This window comes from Malurus melanocephalus, unplaced genomic scaffold, assembly GCF_030028575.1.
Source record: "Malurus melanocephalus ecotype Western Australia unplaced genomic scaffold, MMel_1.1 scaffold_688, whole genome shotgun sequence".
In the NCBI taxonomy this organism is placed as follows: domain Eukaryota; kingdom Metazoa; phylum Chordata; class Aves; order Passeriformes; family Maluridae; genus Malurus; species Malurus melanocephalus.
The window spans coordinates 55,180-75,997 of record NW_026623920.1 but is presented as its reverse complement, the minus strand read 5'-3'; the positions used below and the strand labels follow the sequence as shown (position 1 = coordinate 75,997).

The following is a 20,818-nucleotide window of genomic DNA, read 5'->3' as shown; positions in this document are numbered from 1 at the left end:
CTTGACAGTCTGTCATTTCCAACTAAAGACCAGTGGAATAACAAGAGGAGGATTAACTCAAAAAAGTTAATTTTAGCTCAGAGGGCCTAAATGGGCATCTGATCACTCAGTCAAAACTTGCAATGGTGAATAAGAACAGGATCCTTCCCTTGCCACTGACAAGCAGTCTGRCTTCTTGAGCTAAGGTTACCTTTTGTATTTAAACCCCTTGGGCTCTACAGACTATACTCAACAGTTTTTGGCCCTAGGGCTTCCTACTGAACAGATGTTTTTGAAAGTCAAGAGACAGCCAATGGGAAGTTCTGAGGCATGGGAATACAGCAGGAATTCAAGCTGTCTCAACATGCCCCAACAGTCAGAACTGCTTAAAAAAAATCCTGGCATTGAGAAGGTGAAACAATTTACATTCTTTTAATAATTTCAGATTCACGTTTAAATACAGTGTTCTGCTGGGCCTCTAAAAACACTGAATAAACTCAATTTGACTACCAATACAGACTCTGTATTGAGATCCATCTTGAGCATGGTGCCAGAACATAGGACTATGTTCTACTAAAATTCTACCCATGTCTTTTAAGGAGGCTTGATTAAACTTTCAGTCTCATACAGTGGCTAGCTTCATACTATAAACCGCATATAAAATTCACCAGTTTAAATAGTTTTTGAGCAGACCCTAAATCCAATGCTACTAGAGTTAAGAATTCATCATCCGATCGAAGTTTAGATCCAACTCTGATCATTTAGATTATTTACATCAAGAAGGAAAGCTCTCTGGGTGGATGTCTGTGAAATATCTCTTAAAATGCAAACCCCTCCTGAGTCTCAAAAGCAAAGTTCCAAGAGCTGTGATTTCTTCCTCGTCTCTTGCCAAGAAGATCTGCATTTCAGATCTAAAAGACCAGTTGTTTTTGTGTGCTAAAAGCCCAGTTGTTTTCAAAGCAGACCCCAAATGTGAATACCCACATAGTATTTTTCCAGCCACATTCCTGTTGGAATTCTGTATCATCACTACTACTCTCTCAAAGGTATTAATGCTAAAGAATAACAAGCAAGCTCTCTGGGACATGAAACTCTGAGGCAGACAAGCCAGAGCCAGTGATGCAGTATGACCACATGCATCCTCAGCTCCTYAATACAATTTCATTTTCATGAAATAAACTTTTGTGTCTTTGGTCAGCACAGGTCTTAACTGAACAAGCTTCTCTCAACATGGAAGTTTTAATAAATACACAGTAGATGAAATTAGTATTCTGCTGCTGCAGTTAGCTGACTTAGCAACTGAACTAACTTCATGCCAAAGCTACATTGCAAATGTCACAACAATTTCACATTTAAAGATAATTTATTTCCCAAGTCCATCAATTGTATTTTTCTTTGAAAAAGTAAACAGTCTTACTTGAAGTAATGAGAAACAATTGCCTCAAGATCATGTATACATCATCTTACATTACAAAGCATGAAGAAYGGCTTGGACTTCAGAAACATTAAAAGATGTAGAGTAATATTTAGCTTTGGCTTGTGTTTCAATTTTTGTTCTGTAACATACAGAGCCAAGATGAACTGAGTTGGGTTTAAGCAATATATCAGCACTTAAATTTAAGACCTCTCTTCACAGAACTCTAACCCTCCTCATGCTTTAGGCACCTGAAAATTTATACTTTAACAATCCAAACCCATGTATTTTCTGGGCATTGGCAGAAATAATACACCTGAAATCCAACTGCGTGTAGCCCAACTTTCAACCAAGCCTCCAGGGCATGATCTGCCAAGTACTTGTTCTTTGGCTGTTCTCTTAGGAATTCATTTTCAAGGCATTCGTGTTGGGTTAGCACAAAATACTATTGCCTTCTCTCAAACATCAGCCAGAAAAGAAAGTGTTCTAAACCAATCGCTAAGCGGCTGCAGAAGTCCCCCAGGTTGAAGCAGACCCGAAAAAGTTCCAACTTTTCCTCAGCACAAGGAAATTCAAACTCCTAAGGAGMAGGATATACACTGTCTTGGCACATTGGAAAACTAAGGGAAAATGCTTCACACCACTGAAACGCTTTGACCTTGCGTGGCACTTGTGAAAACTTGGGAAAACTGAAAAACTTAGGACTGTGGTTATTCTGGTCCCTTGGGAAAAAAAAAAAGCTTATAAAAAGCATACAAATATGCTGATAAAAAAATCCAAATGTCTTACATACTAAGTCTAGAAAAATGCAAAAAAATGTAGTGTAAATGAACAAAGCCAAATTAGATGTCTGTTATCATTAACCAACATCATATAAATCATATAATAGTGTATTTAAAACATAGTTTTTTGAGGTCCTGTTTTAAACTTTGGGTTCTAAGACTAAAGATTTTTTAAAAGTTTTCTTTTTTAATAGTGACTAAGTAGTTGTCTGTCCCAAATAACACTACAGAGAAGGCATTCCAATGCAAAGCACTTGAAGACATCTGAAATGCTACTTAAAAATAAAGCAACAATGTTCAAGAAAACATCCAGGCATAAATGGCTTAATATTTTGATTATAAAAAGGATTTTACTTAAAGAAAGGTCTCAAGTAGCTGTTTCCACTGAACTCTGAATACTTCCCAGAGGCAYGTTACACAACCTAACATTGGCTGTTTGTGGGTCCTTCTTTCTCTGATATGTTTCCACAGTGAAAAGAAAACACATCTAGTGTTTTGCAGATGGAAGTTTTTTTGGTATTTTGTTTCTATTAGTAGGCACATCTGGTCCAAGCAGAAAAAGAGAAGGAACCTGAAAATGAACACCTTGTAAGAGGAGCTAATACTGACRAGATATGTGATGATCCTTTGTTCCAGCCTGGAAGATGCTTGCTTCAAGTTCTCATTTAACGAGCAACCCCCTTTTAAATGTTAAACAGCCAAAAGAAGGAATATTACTGAATGCATAGCTTATGTTCCACTTTTGCCCTACAGAGGCCGAAGGACACAGTTGTGGAGCTGCCCCCGCACAGGGATGGCTCTCATGGCTGCCAAGAGCAAGGTTTTGACAGCAGTGCTCCTCACCTTCTGCTCCAGCTGGGAGGCCAAGAACTGCAAATCCAACAGGCAGTCCTGCAGCCTGGAGGGACTTTGGGACAGACTGCCACACCCTGGCCACACTGCAGGGCTTCTTCTGTCATCTCACCCCGGCTGCCACAGACCGACCCGCGTCCCRCTCCAGTCTGAGTCACAGTCCCACTTCCCCACGTCTTCTTCAACTGCTGATTTCTTCATTTCCCTTCCTGCCTGAGTCAGAGGCACTCCTGCCTCTTGACACTCCCACCACTTAAATTCTTTTTTCGTCTTGACAGGCCTCGCCCTACACACACGTCCAAAGGAGCACCCATCTTAGGTTCCCTCTTGATTCCTCTTTCCCGCCACAGTGAAGTCAAGGAAAAACAGATATCTGAGATCGGTGGGATATCCCTGCAAGCCTGGTAGCTATGACGGACTAGTGGSATCCCATATCTAACAGCATTCCTAAAACAATTCCACTTAACCTGCAAAAACCTGTGGACAAGTCTTATCCCTCACATTCTCTCTGTTGGTGGGTCCCTCTGAACAGGCACCTCACCCCAGTAAATGGAAACGCTCATAGCCTCTAGGTTTGGATTGGTAAATCCCACATCAACCCTCTGGTGTCCATCCTGGCAGTGGTACCTCRCTGCTAAAAGCTGATTCTGCAGATCTGGTTCCTCATCCTTCCTGAAAGCCAGCTGTAGGGTTTGCATGTCCTCCCCTTCAGGGGTTCCCCTACACAGGAATGCTCACTCAAATCCCAGCTCTTCAGTGTCCACAGCGAGATGTTTTAAAGCAAGCAGCACATGGGRCTTTGCTTAACTTCTTCCCTCACTTCACCCATCAAAACACAAGCACAGAAGATCTAGAAAGAACACCAGAAAAAGTATCCAAGCCTGCCCAAGCTCCTGAGGATTAGGGCCACTGCTCTGGAATTGGGAAAATGAACACCCATCTCATTTCTGGTGATGGTCTGGCTTCCTTGAACCTCTAACGTTATTTCTTCCTGAAAAAATATACAAWGAAGTTTTTTTTAAGTGCCTTCTTTTTCTCTCTATGCCCTTCCTATTTCTTCACACAGGTTGGACAGAAGAGGTTAAAGAAAAATCAGAAAATTAATTTTAGAGGCCTCCAGGCAAYACTGTTTAGCTCCTGATGGCCCTGATTCAACTTCAAAGTTTTAAAAACACAACCCCTTAATGCCAAGAACTAGTTAGACCAAAGCCTCTAGAATCCAAAACAACGACACAATTCCCAAACCCACCCCTAACTGGCAMAGATTATAGGCCTGTAATGGCCTTGGATCATCAGGAGGAGTAAGGAACATCCAAAATTGTCTCTGTTAGCTCTGTTTTGCTCAGAGCTCTGCTTATTTCCTCTCCAACCTAAGATATCACTTTGTTTCTCCACTACACAGTGCACATCCCACTGATGTGCATGTGCTTTTACTCTGCCTAAAYACCTGCTGTGGGTAATGCTTCCTCCATCCCCAATACCACTGAGGATCAGTACCTAACCAAAAGCAGGATACTTCCCAGGAAGCCAAGGAAGACGCTGACTTCATGAGGAACTGCCTTTGCTGCTGGTAGAACTTGAACCACATAACTACTACAGCTTTAGAGACAAAGTAACAAAAGAGCCTAWTTTTTATTTAAAACTGACATACATGAGAGAGAAAAAAAAAGCAAGCAAAGACACTCGAGTGCAGACAATGATGTTGAAAAAATCCGTGACCCAACATCTCAAAGGTTACTGTTACTGTAAACATYAATGTAACAGCAGAATATCTATCAACAGAAAGTCCCCAAATTCCCCAGTTATTTGGAATCAGCCATACTGGCACGATGTGGCWATCCATGGTTATACATTAAACCTGTCTGTCAGTGTAACAGGTCTGACATTGGGCATTTATGGCTGYACAGACTGACAGATATATGCACCCCAACCAAATAATGAGSAACAATTAATGTCTGTGGTTMTTTCTGCTTTAATCATCCAACTTTCCTAGAGAAAAATCCTTTTCAGAACRTTTATTTCACTCTCTCCATATCTCAGCTGGAAGTACTTTTGGAAAATCCCAGAAGGATTTTTTAAYTGACCTTGCTGTGTAGAAAGAAATTAGTTCCTGCTTGAAAACCATTAGAGTAGAATATAAAAATTATTATATTAACTTATAACTGAAGAGCTAGTCCATAGCAACAACGCAGCACCATTTCAAGCAGGGAAGGAAAGAAGAGTTATTGGAATACTGTGCAAGAATCAAACAGACCGCAGCATCATCAGATGCTCTTGAAACAATCAACCTTTTTCTAAATCTTATGAYTAACTTTTTGATTGTGATAACCTGAAATCCAGGATCCTTTACTGAATCCCATTTTGTGCATAAGGAACAYATCACCTGTAGTGCAGTAGTAGACAACAGCAGTGGTGCTTATTAAAAAAAAGGCCTTTTCCTAAGCAATTTTGCAAATTAAGGACAGAGCTAGACTTAGCTCAGTAAGAGTTTTCTGGGGCTGCAGAACTCAATGAATCCTTGACTCCCTGATATGATTTTGAGAATTTATTGTTTTCTACTTTAAACAGGACACACTTATCTGAAAATGAACTTYATATATTTGAATGAGTTGTGTGGAATTAGTCTGGCATAAGGACTACAATGTAAGTTCAAAAGGTACATGTAAAAGAGCTCATTACAGGGAAAWTTCAATAACCTTATTTGTTCAACAGAAACTGGGAGAAAAAAACCCACTGGTATACAATGCACAARCCCTTTAATCCTACACTGATGAATCTTACTTATCTGCCTTAACAAAAATACACTGCAAACAACTGATTGCAACATTAATTTGCTGGATGTTTTTGCATATTTGTCAAGAGTTTTGCTCATCAGAACATTTTATCTTGAAACAAAATTATCTGTACCATGTGTTTCGATCCTTTCTTCCTACTACTCYTTCAAGAAACAAGAATGGTTTAAACAAGGAAACACTAAAACAGCAAGCATGCTTTAATTTTTATTTTAAAACCAGCATTTATTGTTACTTTAGGGTGGAATTTTACCTAYGAAGGGAAACACGAAATGCTTATTTCATTTTACCCTTTACACCTTCTCTGCTGCCAAGTGAATCAAATAYTGCAACCAGAAGTGGTTTGCACTTTCAACCAAAGAAAGTAATTTGCAATACATAAGATACCAGCTACATCCTGCTACAACAGTCAAAAAGGTTAATAAGAGAAAACTGTCATGGTAGAAGACATGAATAGTTATATTGGAGCTATATATAGAGAAAAACCTCCTAAGTTTARGTAAAATTTTATTTCCTTCTTCCATTCATATTAGATGTTCTAACAGATTAAGCAGGAAAAAAGAGTTTTCCAAAATCATGCAAGAAGTAATATTTATAAAGAACTCAATAAGCAAAACCAGACCCAGGCTGATCAAGCAGCTAATACAGACTGAGTTGTAGCAGACTTGTATTTGCTCATACTGTTCTGGAAGCATACTGTAAGAATTGCTTATCAGACCTCTGCAGAATACTACTTGCTGATTTTCAGTGGTTTGTTGCAAAATTTGTCTGAACTTTCAAACTAGCGTTATTATTCAGGAAACTGTCAGGTGCTTCGAACACCACACTGCCACTTCACAGGAAACAGAGAAGTACAGAGAAGGAAAAACAGATTCGAATGGTACAGAAAGTTAATATTCTCTACATTTTATGAGTGAAAAACAAGCACCTKAAGAACTACTACAACAAATGAAATACCATTCAAAAGGAGAAGTACACGTTGCAATCTGCAAACTGGCAATACAAACACGTAGCTCACTGAAGGTGCAAGTTTAGAAAAAATCCCCAGCAAAATAATTAATAAAATGGGGTCACTCAAGGCTCTTTGTCCCTGTCCTGGTTTCACCTAGGAGACGGTTGAAACTTTCAGTTTCTGTACCAGCCACAAGAAAATCAGATWTGCCTCGTTGCTGAAAGTTTCATGAGGGTAAGAAGAAAGAGATGCAAAAAGATGTAATAAAAAAATCTGGTTGACAACTTTGCAATCTAGTATTACAAAATGCAAGTGAGTAAACAAAAAAACGCCTCTGCAAAGAACTTTTCAAAAGAAACAAACAGGAAGAAACAGCAGGACATCAAACAGTAAGGGCTCCTACCTGTTCGTAGTGGTAAGTCTGAAGTGATGTAATTTGTGCTATTAAATAATGCATTCATTCCCATGAACTGATCCACTGCAAATATCTATTGAAAGAAAAGACACCCTTCATTATTACATATAYACATAGTTGCATTAAACATCTATCAGCAAAGAATTTCAGAGTTCTCTGCAAAYATTGAGACTGCAAACACCTTGCTGAATGGCATGAACATTTTATAGCCATTTTATTTTTGCTGGCAACCGCAGTGCAAGCAGAGCTGACAGCACTGACCCAAGTTTCACCAGAATCACGAGACCGCACCAACCTCAGCACAGTTTCTAAACACMCATTTTGCTTATGTGCACTAACAATTACACATCTAAAGGGCTTATACAGTAAACTCTGAAAATCTGACCCGAGATGTCTTGCCCAAGGCCTTGCCACAAACCTGTGCATTTTCATTTGCACTTTTCTGATTAAACCCTACCAGACTACATTCCTTATTTAAATATATTTACAAACTCTAATACAACAACACTGACATGTCTTAACTTACTGTAATTGTTGTCAGRTATATAAATCTATCTTCTTCCAAAGTGGAGGAAGCATAAAGGAGAAAATAGTTGCTATTTGAAAATTAAGGCAAGTAGAAATGACTTGCTCTTCATTTGAACTTTTCACCCAAGTACCACTCACAGTTCAAATAGTTTATGAAATTGTCTAAGAAAATCAGGAAGAGCTCCTGAAGAGCTAGGTTTACAGATCTGTGTGAGTGAAGAAACACTTTATCTTCAATGTCAATGCAAACATTACCAAAAATTACACAAAAGGGCCTTTTAGGGCATAAGGGACTTTATTTTCAGGACGAGTCCAATGTCCATCATAGAAGAAATTTGAGAACAAGYGTCACAGGCATGCAGGGCACAAAAATAAAGTTTTTTTTCAACTGCTTAATTCAGCAGGCCCAGCTTTCCCACTTCTTTCAGCCATTTAACCAGTGGCAAGGCACTTTACASGTCACAGAAAAACCACCTTAGGGAAAAAAACCCAATTTCTGCCAATGCAGAATGCTTTTCTGTGTCCATGTTAAGCCTAGGAAATGACAGGACAACATCAGAGAAAGCCTAAACAGAAAGCTAGGAGAGGATACAGGGATACTGAAAACACAGAAGCTCACTTACTTGGGGATCAGATACTCCCATAATATAGGAATCTTCTGCCATTTTAAGTCCTGAAACACAAAAACATGATTAGAACTCCCATTTTTTTCCAACGTACAGCAATACAGAAGCCTGGAAAATGTTCAGAGATAAAAGCCCCATCTCTGACACTTTTTATTTTACTCATAACATTAAAGACTTCTAAAATACTTTAAAAATTCCTCAGTATTTGGAAAGGATAATGTAAGGACAGGATAGGCTAYAGTAAGGATTTTCCATTGCCTACTGCCAAGAAATTAAAAATTACAAAGTCCAGAAGTTAAAATTTCTTAAAATCAGGAATTTTTCTGTCTTTTCTCTGACTATTCCGCCATTAGACTTTAGGTAAAATTATTATCATAGAAATGAATAGACTATTCAYTTTTATACATTATTACATAATAAAAAGAACATTATGGCCATTCATGAAGGAACCCTAACAGTTTTCTTGTGAAGTATTACTAAAYGCAAATAAAGACGCCCAAGAAAGAACAGGCAGTATTTTWAAAWTTTTTTTTATAAATAAAACCAGGAGTCAATTATTGACTAATTTTGGGCACCTTTATTTCCAGGGGTCCAGAAGTGCTTACCAACCACAACAACTCCATGCTGACAATGATAACTATGGATGCACAGCATATGTAACTCTGTCCCACAGGTCTGCCTGTAGAATGTTGGACACTGGAAAGGTTCAGCTTTGCTTAGTTTTACAGGGACCAGTAGCAGGCCAGTAAGAGACCCTGTGAATTTTCTCAGGAATGTATAAAGTGTATTAGAAAATATTAGTGTAGTTCCTGAAACAACTACAATTGCACCTATGCAGATATCGCTAAATAAAGCTCCCCAAGGGAATATCTGAAAATTACAGTATGACTATTGCAAGAGACCCGTGTCTGTGTGCAACAGGCACTAAATAAAGTTAACAACTAATAGAAGGCAGAAACACGTCACTGGCCCTCATATTCCACCCCAATGAACATGAGGCATGTTTGCCAGCAAAGGAGAGAGAACTGTGAAAACCTACTGCCCTRCCAAAGAGAGGTGCAAGGGATCAGYAAATCATTAAAGAAAAACTGAGTCACCAAGYACCTTCTACAGAAACTAGAAAGGCAAGAACCAAAAGGAGAATTGGAATACTTGGGCACTTCACTTTGATGGAGGCCCAGCAATATTGTTAACAAGCTCCAAAGACAACATATAATCACCCATTTCCCACAAAGCAGAAAATGTAAAAAAATGAAAATGGAGAAATAGGAGACACGTAATACGCAGATCACTTAAATGAAAAAGAGGTTCATGTGGATAAAGCTGATTTTTAACCTAGAAAAAGAAGCACACACCTGACCATAAATCAATTCTAGAAATATTTACTGAGCAATGTTTATTTGCAACAGTTATGCAAATATCAAATAACTGGTCATAAGATTTCAGCCAAAAATTAGTAACAGATACAATAAGCAGCCAGTGTCACCGATTTTGTACATCACCTAATACAACACAATTTCAGCAAGATAAAAGGTACCAGTCAATCACACTATCTCACAGACACATCCTGCAAAGCATTGTTTTCATCAACCAYTTGCCATTGTTATTATTCATCTTTATAGAAAAAGTCAACATACAAGGCATATCAAAACCTTCAGGATGCATCAAACTTTACTAAGATGCTTTTATTTGACTTCTGCTTCATAGAAAGAATATAAATAACATTCTCACCAACTATCAAGTTACTTAAATCACTGAAATAAGTTGCAACATTTTTAGTCAAACACTCCTTAGTGAAAAATATAGATATTAAAAACCATCTGAAAATCTCATTAGCCAACTTTTTTTACAAAGTGTCAGAAAATACCCACCCTCTTGTTACATCCTGATTATGTAACTGTGAGTGCAAATGCCAGGTTTCTTCTGTACAAACAATGAAAACTGGTCCTAAAAGTCTTGTTTTGTGATCTCTCATATTTAAACACTTACTACTCCATGAGTCACATATGCAAAATTGTGTTCCAAAATCCTGAAGTTTCAGGATGACATGGCAAATGTGCTTGTTCAGAAAAATAAAATATTCTGAGGAGCTRACATGAATGGCATCTGCCCACTTGCCTTTTTGCCAAATGTATATTTTGCCTCTTCTGCAGGAGAAAACTGGTGTCCTCACACCTGTGACTTTCCAACAGCACAGAGGCATCACTTCTGARAACATTTCATTTAAAGCACTTGGATGCAAAAATTAAAACCCATACAGAAGAAAAAAACCCAAACCCTATGTAGATCTGAATCAGTCCTTCAGTTTCATATTTTCAAAACAGTAATTTCTGGCTTTTGGGCTGATGCAGTGAACAGCATCATGACAGCAAAACAGCAGCCTGTAAAGATGCTCCTCAGCAGTGCTACATTCAGCTCGAGGTTCCTGAGCACCTGACGCTGCTGGAACAGCTCCAGAGGTGAGGAAGATAACCCATAGGGTTGGGGACACCTCTTCTCTGCAGACAGGGTGGGAGAACTGGGATTGCTCAGCCAGGAGAAGAAAAGACTGCAGGGAGACCTTCCAGCACTTTCCAGTACTTGAAGGGAGCCTCCAGGAAAGCTGGAGAGGGATCTTTTACAAGGACATGGAGGGATAGGACAAGGGGGAATGGATTCAACTGACAGAGAGTGGGTTTAGATTGAAGATCCTTCACTGTGAGGGTGATGAGACACTGGACAGGCTGCCCAGAGAAGCTGAGGATGCCCCATCCCTGGAAGTGTTCAAGGTCAGGGTGGATGGGGCTTTAAGCAATTTGGACAACTTATGGTAGTGGAAGGTTACCCCCACCCAAGGTACCCAGTGGGGTTGGGATTAGATGATCATTGAGGTCCCTTCCAACCCAAACTATTCCATTATTCTATGAACATTACACTTGGAAGCAGCCTAGTAACCATCCACATAGTACCTGGTTGGCTTTAGGTAGGTACTAATGAATGTCTAACCAGGTATTAATCTCTCTCACACCAGAAGTACATCTTGATCTTACTTGAGATGTTTTGTGTTCAAGTCAGCTGCAGTGCTTSGGGGAGAGGATAAAGACATTCCCTCTGGCCTGAATGCTAAGCCAGTTTATAATTTAGATGTGCAAACGTACACCTTTGTGTATGTAAACTCACACTTGATTGCTTTATCAGGGCCTAGACAAAGATTAACCCAGCTGTTTAAAATAACCCTTCTGAATGACTGAAAACAGTCTCAGTTTCACTATGTTTTGACCTCTTCAAAGCCAAACAAATACCAAAAATGTTCTGTGAGCCCTATCTTCAAAAAAAYGTTTGTTTCGTTAGGATTTATTAAGCTAACAAAGCCCTACACTTCCTCTTACCTGAAAATTGGTGCAAATCCACGGAATTGCTAACACGATTAAAACCCCAAAAAGACAGAGAAAAATAGACCCTAGCATTAACTGTGAGACCTTTAATTGGCCTCTTCCTTACTGCTCCAGTTTCTAAGCACCTTTCCCATAAGCACCAAGTGGTAAGATTAGCATCTACCTCGAGCAGCTTTGTTCATTTTATCATTACATGAGCTGTATTATGGGTCAGAGATTGACACCCCTCTCATTTGAAGATGACCAGATTAAATTGTTTTGTGGAAATTCATGTTATTATACATGCCTGCTTCCTGCACAASCTYCAATTCCCACAAATTGTACTGCCARCTAAAATCAACAATAAGAATATATCCCAACACCTGCAGACCACAATCAACCACGGTAGTCCCCACCCTGGAGATCGTCTCAGGTCTTTCAGATAATGGGGCACAGGAAACCAGACCTTTCAATACACAGTATTTGTAAGTGTGAAAATTCAGGTGGGTGAAAAAACTTCATATAGCTCCAAGTGCAACAGGAAAACATAAATTTGCCCCAAACTACACAACTGTACCTTGTGAGGGTTAAGAGTGTATGCTGGTGTATATGAATACATATTCCTTTCTCCTCACAGCAGGTCAACTGCTGTTGTGAAAAAGCTTTCAAAAGGCAGAAAAAGAGAAAAAAGACTAAGACATGTACACATATACAGGAGATGACTGTGTTGCAYCAAACCACCAAGCAAACCTAATGGCAGGTTACTTTGCACCATTGCTCCTCCTCAATAAGCAAATGATACAAGGTACAARTAGGCACAGCTGGAAGAACATGACTTGATTTATTGTATTATGAATATTTGTATTAAAGCTTCAAAGGGAGCAGCCATTTAAAATGGAAACAACATAATTCTCKTAGGAATGCTGTAATCCACAAACAAGAATTCTCCTTTCTCTTTGTCTTAATCATTTGATTTCAGAGCTCTTCCCTGTTTTCTCCAACATCCTGTGTCTGTTTACCCTTTAAAAGGCAAGACAAATTTCCTTACCCCACTTTCTTCAGCTCCCTGGTTTTTCATCAGTACAGATCCTTCCCTTTACTTCTCTTCAATTTTCCAGCCTGAATTTTAAGCATGAGGTAAACACCTGTTGTCTTTGACACAAGTATCCAATCCAATGCAATCCCTACAATCCTGGAATGGGACTTCTTCCCACTACCTTTCTACAGCCAATTAATTATGACCTTCATTATCCAGCTCATTGCACTTGTAAACTGAAATTAGTCTGATGGATGCACTTCTGTAAGGAAATTAATTTAAACCATTTCTTACTTTATGTTTTCCATCAACCTGTTCTTACCTTTCAAGGCTGGGATTCAGAAAGCAAGCCTCACAATGGGATACTCAACTACTACACTTCAACTGGCTGAAAGAACAATTCTTCCTTAAAAGTTTGCTAATGGAGTGCTTTTTTGCTCTTTAACTTGGGTTTTGCTGGAATTTAMATGTTAAAAATAATCTTCTTTAACAGGACACTGAATGGAAGTCATTAAATTCAGTGTGGTTACGCTCTTAGCCTGTTCATTAAAAACACAGAGGAATAAGGATGAAAATGAAGCAAAGATTTGTGTGTTTCATATTCTGTAAGTGTATTTTTGCTACATCAGGGCTATAAAGCATGGCAGATGATCTCACTAAAGATAACGACATTTTYAAGAACAACACTGAATACTCTTAATTCCTGTAGCAGCTACAAAATACTGAGACAGAAACAGCAACTGCTGTACTGTACAGACACCACGATGTRTTTTAATTGCTGCTGCTTCCTTAACTTTAAGTGGCAGCTATCCATCCTTGAGCCTCAGTCTTCACCCTCTGCAAAACATAATCTGTATCCTTATGGGGACAATCTTTTCAGAGATCAGCATTTCCCAAACAGAGATGCTGGGAAAAGGAATTGTGCAACAGACACTTTGGGCTGCKGGGTCAGGGCTGGAAGCAGGACTTGGAGCTGCTGAGATGATTTTGGGTGCAGGCCAGAGCACGATCTGCTCTGACAGAGCAGATACACTGTTCCAAGATGTTTAGTCTCAGCCCTTCAGCACTGCAGCCCCTTCAAAGTCAGGATGCTGCCCACTCCTTCCAATGCACAGCATTTTCACCTCTCCACTTCAACCAGCAYTTCATTTCCATTGAATAACCCAGTTATTCTTCCCAGAATGCCAGAAGTTCAGCTCCAGAGCATGAAACTTCRAATTCAAAGGAAGAGATGATAAACAGCTAAAGTATTCTGTAATACACAAAGTAAATARAACTAGAATATTAAGGGAACATCATGCATGCTTTCACCCACGATATTGGCACAGATGTCTTTAGCGCAAACAGGAAAGAAAAGCATGTTAAAAAACACAAAAGTGATTGCTAATTCACTCAAGAAACCCCATCAACTATGTCATTTTGATGGGATTTAAACTCAATAATGAAAGAGATTTGAAAATTGCCTTTAAATCCTGAAACGTTTACTACAATTTCTTCTCCTCACTATGACTTCAATACCTGGGGGTGTAGGGAGCTGTTTTAAGGAAACAACACCCAATTTCCACAGAAGTGGCATAAGGAAGTTGTATTTTTTCACATTCCTTCAGGTACTACAAAGACATGTAACCCCTCAATAACTATTTTAGGTTAACTTCTCAGTATAAAAGTTTGAAAATGTTTGTGCAGAGTGACATTTTAATCAAAAATTCTAATTTTTTCTGCAGACTTTTTGTCATCCACTGTGCAGCTGCAGTAACTCCATGTTACCCTAAATGACACTTTGTTTTTCTAATGTAACAACACAAATTGCCTCCACTTGTGACTAATTAAGCTCACTTATTATTTCCTGTTGGGTGGGGCCTGGCAGTTGTGCCTATGTATTTTTAAAATTTTCAAGTATTTTCAGTCACGAGCAGATGCATTACTTGACAAGCATATAAAAACTACAGAATATTTAGGAAATTAAATGAATCTCAAGTACTTGAGATTTCACCAGTGTGGTGCCCTAAATCAGAATTTTGGGTGCAGAATTATTTTATGAAAACTAGAATCAAATGTATTATAGCAGGTAAGTATTAGATCTGAAGAAAAAAATTCATAGCATCAGAAAATTCCCTTGGCAAAGAGTAACTGGACTACCTAAAAGATTTCTATTAAATGTTTGCAAACAGAGTTTTTTGTTTTATTCCTTTCCCAAGTATCAAAGTAGTGAACTAGTATGTCAAGAGGAAATACTATCATGCCATAAACATATAAACTGTTTTTTCCCACTATATTGTTGGGATAAAGTTAGAATGTTTTTGTTAAAACACATTCAAAGCAACTTAAACCAAAGGAACAAACAATATTTAAATATATGGCAAACATATTCTGGTACATGTATAATGCTAAGGAGATACAAAAATACTGAGGTTCAACACAGAAAAACTGCTCTAGTAACTMCATTGTATTCCAGCCATCTGGGGTGCCAATGTTACTTTAGTTCAATGTGGCTATGATGATAAATTGCTGTTACTTTTCCTCCAGATTAACAAGAATCACTGAATGTTCTTYACAAACATCTCCAGTTCATATAAAAGTTGTCCATCAAAGTCACATTTTGACTAAACAAGTCACACACCACCATTTAATAAACCTTAAGTGAAATGAATCATTAATATTAAACTGCAAACCTTTTCTTTTTTCATTTTTTTTTTCCAGGGGCAGAGGGGGCATGGGAAGAAGAACAGTGTTTCTGAGAAGCCAAGTGACATGTAAAGCCAAGACTGCAGAAGTTCAGCTCTCCCATGGYTTGCTGTATCACCAGGTAGAGTCAAAAAGGCAGTGGGCTCCTACTGCAGTCMCAGTCCCTCACCCCATGAACAGCAGTGGTGAAAGTGGGCTCAGACAACAGCAAGGGCTGACACCAGGACAATCACAAAAGTGAGCTAAGGGATTCTCAGTGTCCTTTTGGTTTGGAACAACCACCAAAATAGTAACGTGACAAAAACAATCAATTATATAGCACCAGTCTGAGGAACCAAACAGGTAGAGATGAGTCCAGCACCATCACAATCATACCAGTTTTCAAATCTACAGATGCAAAGCGGTTCACCAACCCTGATCTTTTTGCTTTTTATGAAGAAATTGTAAAGCTCSTGCAGTTTCAATGTTCTACAGTAACCTATGGCACAACAAAACTCATTTGGGCTAAACTAGTAAGACCAAAATACCCACCTGCTTCCTTTGTTTATACCCCATTTCTGTTAAAATCTGTCTACATTTAAGCGGATGGAAATATTATCTTTAAAAGAAACAAAAAAAAACAAAGCCAAACCCAAGCAGAAAACCCCAGACAAACCCAAACCACACAACTCAGACCTCCTTTGCTCTCGACCTGTCGACAGTTTCCTTGGAGGACACAATGAAACACAGGGGTATTTCAGTTTAGTATTTTAAATSAAGGAGAAAACAAAAAGTGTGCATCTGTCTGTCACCACTTTTCAAAAGAACAAAGAAGTTGAAAGGGGGAAATAWTGGTAAGAGTAGCAGAGGTAACTTCCTCCCCACACATGATCAGCCAGCTCCACCTAAATTCTAAACAAAGGATTTTACCTTGAGACTATAATAGCTTGAAACATCTTTTCAGGCTGTACTTTTGAAACTGTCAACAGTGCTTCAGCAAAATACATGTTCAAATGAAAGAACTGAAGCAGATTCACTGAATTATTTCTATGCTCAAAGTTAGATGAAAACTTTGTGCCTGACTGACCTAAGGGCACAGTTAATGACAACCATAATTATGATCTTATCAACACAGAACTTCATAAAAGGTTCACAGCTTATTTAAAGGACATCAAATTACAACTTCCACTTCTAAAATGCCTATGTCAAAGGTAAAAGTGACCAAAACCAGGAACTGCTTTTTTATTACCTGCTTGAAACATTCATTATCCTCTCTCTGTTTTTACAACAGCTGTATTATTTTGTCAGAGAACCAAAGGAAAGCTATCAGCATGTTGAAAAAAATGAGTTTTAACTTACTGTAGAGTTTTGATTAGTTGCTTAYATAAATGAGTAACAATTTTCTTTAAGACTGATACTTTTGAATTTAGAATTGGCAAACACAGCACTGAAAGGTGAAAATAMTTCAGCAAGTACAGGTTGAAGGAATCTGTGAAAACACAGGAGAATTAACCAGCATCTCTGAAGACCACAGGTGAATTTTTGCTACACTACCTACATCAGAAAGCCAACTCTAAGTTAGGAAAGGTTATATTGTCTTTCACTGTACCTTTGTAACCTCAAAACCAACATCTACTTTGCACTATAAGCACCTTTGATAGCAAGAACTCACAGGCCTTCAAACTTCGTTCCTGTCYTTCCAGAGACAGCAATATGCACAATAATATGAATTCCTAACTGAACATACTTCTGGAGTTTGCATGTACTCACAAGAAAGTGGCATGGGAAAATTTTGGAAAAGGCAATGATAAAAAGACAACTCAAAATATTAATCAGCAAATATGAGTCAGAGGTATTTATTTATAGGTATCTATTACGGAATTCCTGCCACCTCAAGGAAAAATGCCACCTCAAGTAAAAAAGTAAATTTAAATTTATTACTGAGTTTCTCAAAGCAAAATTTTAAAGCAAGCTTAAATTTATTATTAAAATTAATTTAAAAAAGTAAAATACATAGTAACAGAGAAACAATCAGAACTGCTACTTTTCAACAAATAAAGCAGGAAATTTTCAACGGTGTGCATAAATAAAACACCACTATCTGCCTTCCACTCTCTTTCCTTCTTCTGAGATGCCCTTGTTCTCTCTTCCAGCACACTTTTTATCCAGCAAACTTCTCTGATTTCAAAATAAACAGTATAAAAACATTACCAAGGTGTTGCCGAACAAAGTAAGTACAGGTATGAAGTTTATCTGCTACAACACTGTTTTATAAAAACAGAGAACACGCTGTAAAGTGATATAAAGCTGTTCTGTTTTACAACCTTAACTCAAAATGTATTCATTTCTTGTATGAGAAAATGATTGCACTTTTTGATTACTCACTGACATTTCTTTCTTTACAAAGGGGACAAAGAGTGAAAAGAAAAAAGCTTTTCCCCTTCTGTTTAGTATTTCAAATTAAGTTATTTAACAGATATTGCACAGATTTCAGCACTGAGATTGCTTGAAATCTCCACTCTGTGACAGATCCTGACAATAATATTTCAGCCTAACTGTTCAGTTAAATTCTTGAGCTAGGGAAGATTGCAGAACAGAGCATCTACTTCTGGGTGGTTACGGGCTGCTTTTTTTCTCTTTCATTTTCTCATAAACTGTAGTCATTTCTGTAGATTACAAAAACTTTGCAGACAGGATGCTATCTTAGAATGACGTCTTGGTTAACACTTTCCTAGAATGGGCAGCTACATTTCTTTTACGAAAGAATAAAAGTGCTTTGACTGAAACACTATTTCAAAAGTTGATACTACACAGTACATAGCACAGACACTCCGGATGTCAACAAAATCGAAGTGCTCTATTTTCAACCCTGTTCTGTAAACCTGGCAGTGGTGGTGTAGCACCTCATGGCATGTAAGACACAARGTGATAGAGCAAAGAATTCATCCACTTTTCTCTGTGAGCAGGGCAAATGAAAAAGAAGACTTGTGAAGCACAAAATATGTCAAATATAATCAGCACTTTAAAACAATTTTTTTTAAAAATAATAACAATAATAATCTGTATTTCCTTTAAAATGTTAAACAAAGATTTTTGAACGTTTTAAGACAGGAAGCTGAAAAGCAGCAGACGATCCCTTGCCTCCAAAGTCTTGCTCCCCYAAATGCTTACAGGCACTCACACTTACTTGAATGAAAATTGCACAGAAGTACACACATTATGGTAATGGCCCAACAGCACACAGCTCATGTCACAGAAACAATACTCCATTTTACACTCACCTAAAAGAAGTCAGTAGCACTTCTTTGCCAAAGTCACCATCAAAGCAGAAAGCATCAATAGATATTAAAAACTGTGATGACGGTACGTTCGATATTCTCGGATTYCAAGGTCAAATGTAACCGAGCAACCAGTACAATAATACTACTCGTCGCGACGAAAACTTTTCGGTTTCACTTACTACCAAATCACCTTTGAAACCCTATTTGGCACCTTTCAACACCGCCTGCGGCACCCTCAGGCTGCACCCGAGACGAGGACACCCAGAGTCGCCAGTGTCAACMCCACGTTCTCCCTCACGGTGACCACCTGCATTCCCGAGCCCGGCCGTGTCTCAGCTTCAGCCGTAGGTGTGCCACCTTCGAAACCAAAAGCGAGAAAGGCAGCACCTCCTTTGCCCACGAGCACCCGCTAGGCGAGCGGGAGAAGCCGGGCTCGCAGATTGTTTTCACCTGACTTTTCAGCCTGTCACGGATGCCCCTTTCCCTCGCCAGGAAGCCGCGGTGACCCAGCGGCAGCAGAGCAGTCCCCGGCATCCCGCCCGCTCCCTCAGGGCAATCCCTGCCGGCGCTCCGGCGGCAGCTCCGCGCCCGGGCCGAGCTCACATCGCCAGGCACAGCTTCCCGCGGCAAACCGAGGGGCTGCCTTGCCCCTCGCAGCCCGAGCCCGGCGAAATGCCCGCTSCCGAGCCGCTCCCGCTGCTGCGACACAGAGAGGACAGGAGAGAGAGAAGGCAGCGAGCGGCGGCTCAGGGCCGCCTGGGGCTCACCGTGGCAGGGCTGGCGGCGCCTCCTCCTCGTCGCGCTGTGCCGCCGGCGCTCCCTCAGCGCCGCGCCATGTAACCCGGCTTGCCGCCGCCCGCGGCCCGGCTCCGCTCGGACTTTCCCCCTCCTTCCTTCCTTCCCGCCCGCCCCACCGGCGAGGGCACCCGGCCTGCGCAGCCTCCGCCCCTGCCCGCGGCCCGCCGCACTTCCTGGCTGGAAATTCCCGCTGACGCTCCGGCAGCGCTGAGGCCGTGCGGGCGGGGCGGGCCCGGAGGAGGGGCGGCCCGGGTGGGCTCCGCCGAGCGGCGGGGAAGGAGCGGGGAAGCGCTCGCCACAGCCTCTGGCCACGAAATCCCTGTGCCAGGGACCGGCCCTCCCGCCCGGGTGAAACCGCGTRAACACGCGAGCCCTTTCATCCCCGGGGAATTGCCGCCGCCGCAGGAATAATCCCGTCATTGTCCGTGTTCCGTGGGCCTCGGCGGCATTCGCGACACCTCTGTGAAGACAGTGACAGTGTTTTCTTGGTGGGTGACCTCTGAAAAGTTTGGAAGGGAAGAATGAATTCGCTGTATGCACATAGTGAATTTACCCTCCCTTACCGCAGTGCCTGGCTTTCCCAGGCACTTTATTAAAGGAAATTTACCGATCGGGCTTCCCACCCGATGCCTGAAAACATCACTGAGCAGACATCACGGGCTACACAGCACCATTTTTCTGTAATTTGCACAGCTTCTGACAGAGAGGCTCCCGTGTAACTTGGGTTCTATTAAACAGTGCCAGCCATCAATAATAACTTCTGAATACCGAAATTCAGTTTTGCAGCGCAGTAACCGAGTCTCCCGGACATCTTTAACCAAGGCTGAAGCAAGTCAGCTAGTGCCACGTTTAATTGGCACAAATGCCATGTAAAGCAATTAAGTTCGAATCTCTTTATGCTGAATCTTAAATGTTTGGTTTGCTAAGGGTGAAGAGTGCCTCAATGAGCAGCCAGCATAGCTCTAAATGTGTGTTAGCCCAGAAAATCAGCAGAGGACCTTTGGAGGATTTTGTTATGCTAAGGCCACCTGACATGGGACTTCACAAATGAGACTAGCGAAAATTATAATTTACAAGAAGGATTAAAAAAACCCTTCAAACAGATAAAGGAAACAAAGTATATGACTCTTGTTTTTTGGTGTTGAAGGAAGGAAGTGTAACTGAGAGCAAAAATATATTCAAAAGAAATAGGGTCAAATCATAAGCCAACACAATGACTTCAACATAATGAAAGGGTTATTTTTACCAGAAAGGGAGTAGTTCAGATGTTACATTTCATGCCACATCTCTGGGTTGGAGCAGAGATGCACTCATTTAAAATTAGTGCTGAGACTGCAAAGAAGAGC

At 40.0% G+C, this 20,818-nt stretch overlaps 1 protein-coding gene across 1 annotated transcript in view; it reads right to left on the bottom strand.

The window, feature by feature from the left end:
- Window positions 1-19,500, bottom strand: part of NFKB1 (nuclear factor kappa B subunit 1) — a 56,868-nt gene extending 37,368 nt beyond the window's left edge. The window contains exons 1-3 of the mRNA XM_057384134.1: window positions 19,442-19,500; window positions 8,338-8,387; window positions 7,175-7,259 (exon numbers count right to left, since the gene is read on the bottom strand). Coding sequence (XP_057240117.1) covers window positions 7,175-7,259; window positions 8,338-8,379 — 127 coding nt within the window. The 5' untranslated portion in view covers window positions 8,380-8,387; window positions 19,442-19,500. The remainder of the gene's footprint in view (window positions 1-7,174; window positions 7,260-8,337; window positions 8,388-19,441) is intronic.
- Window positions 19,501-20,818: the final 1,318 nt, after the last annotated feature.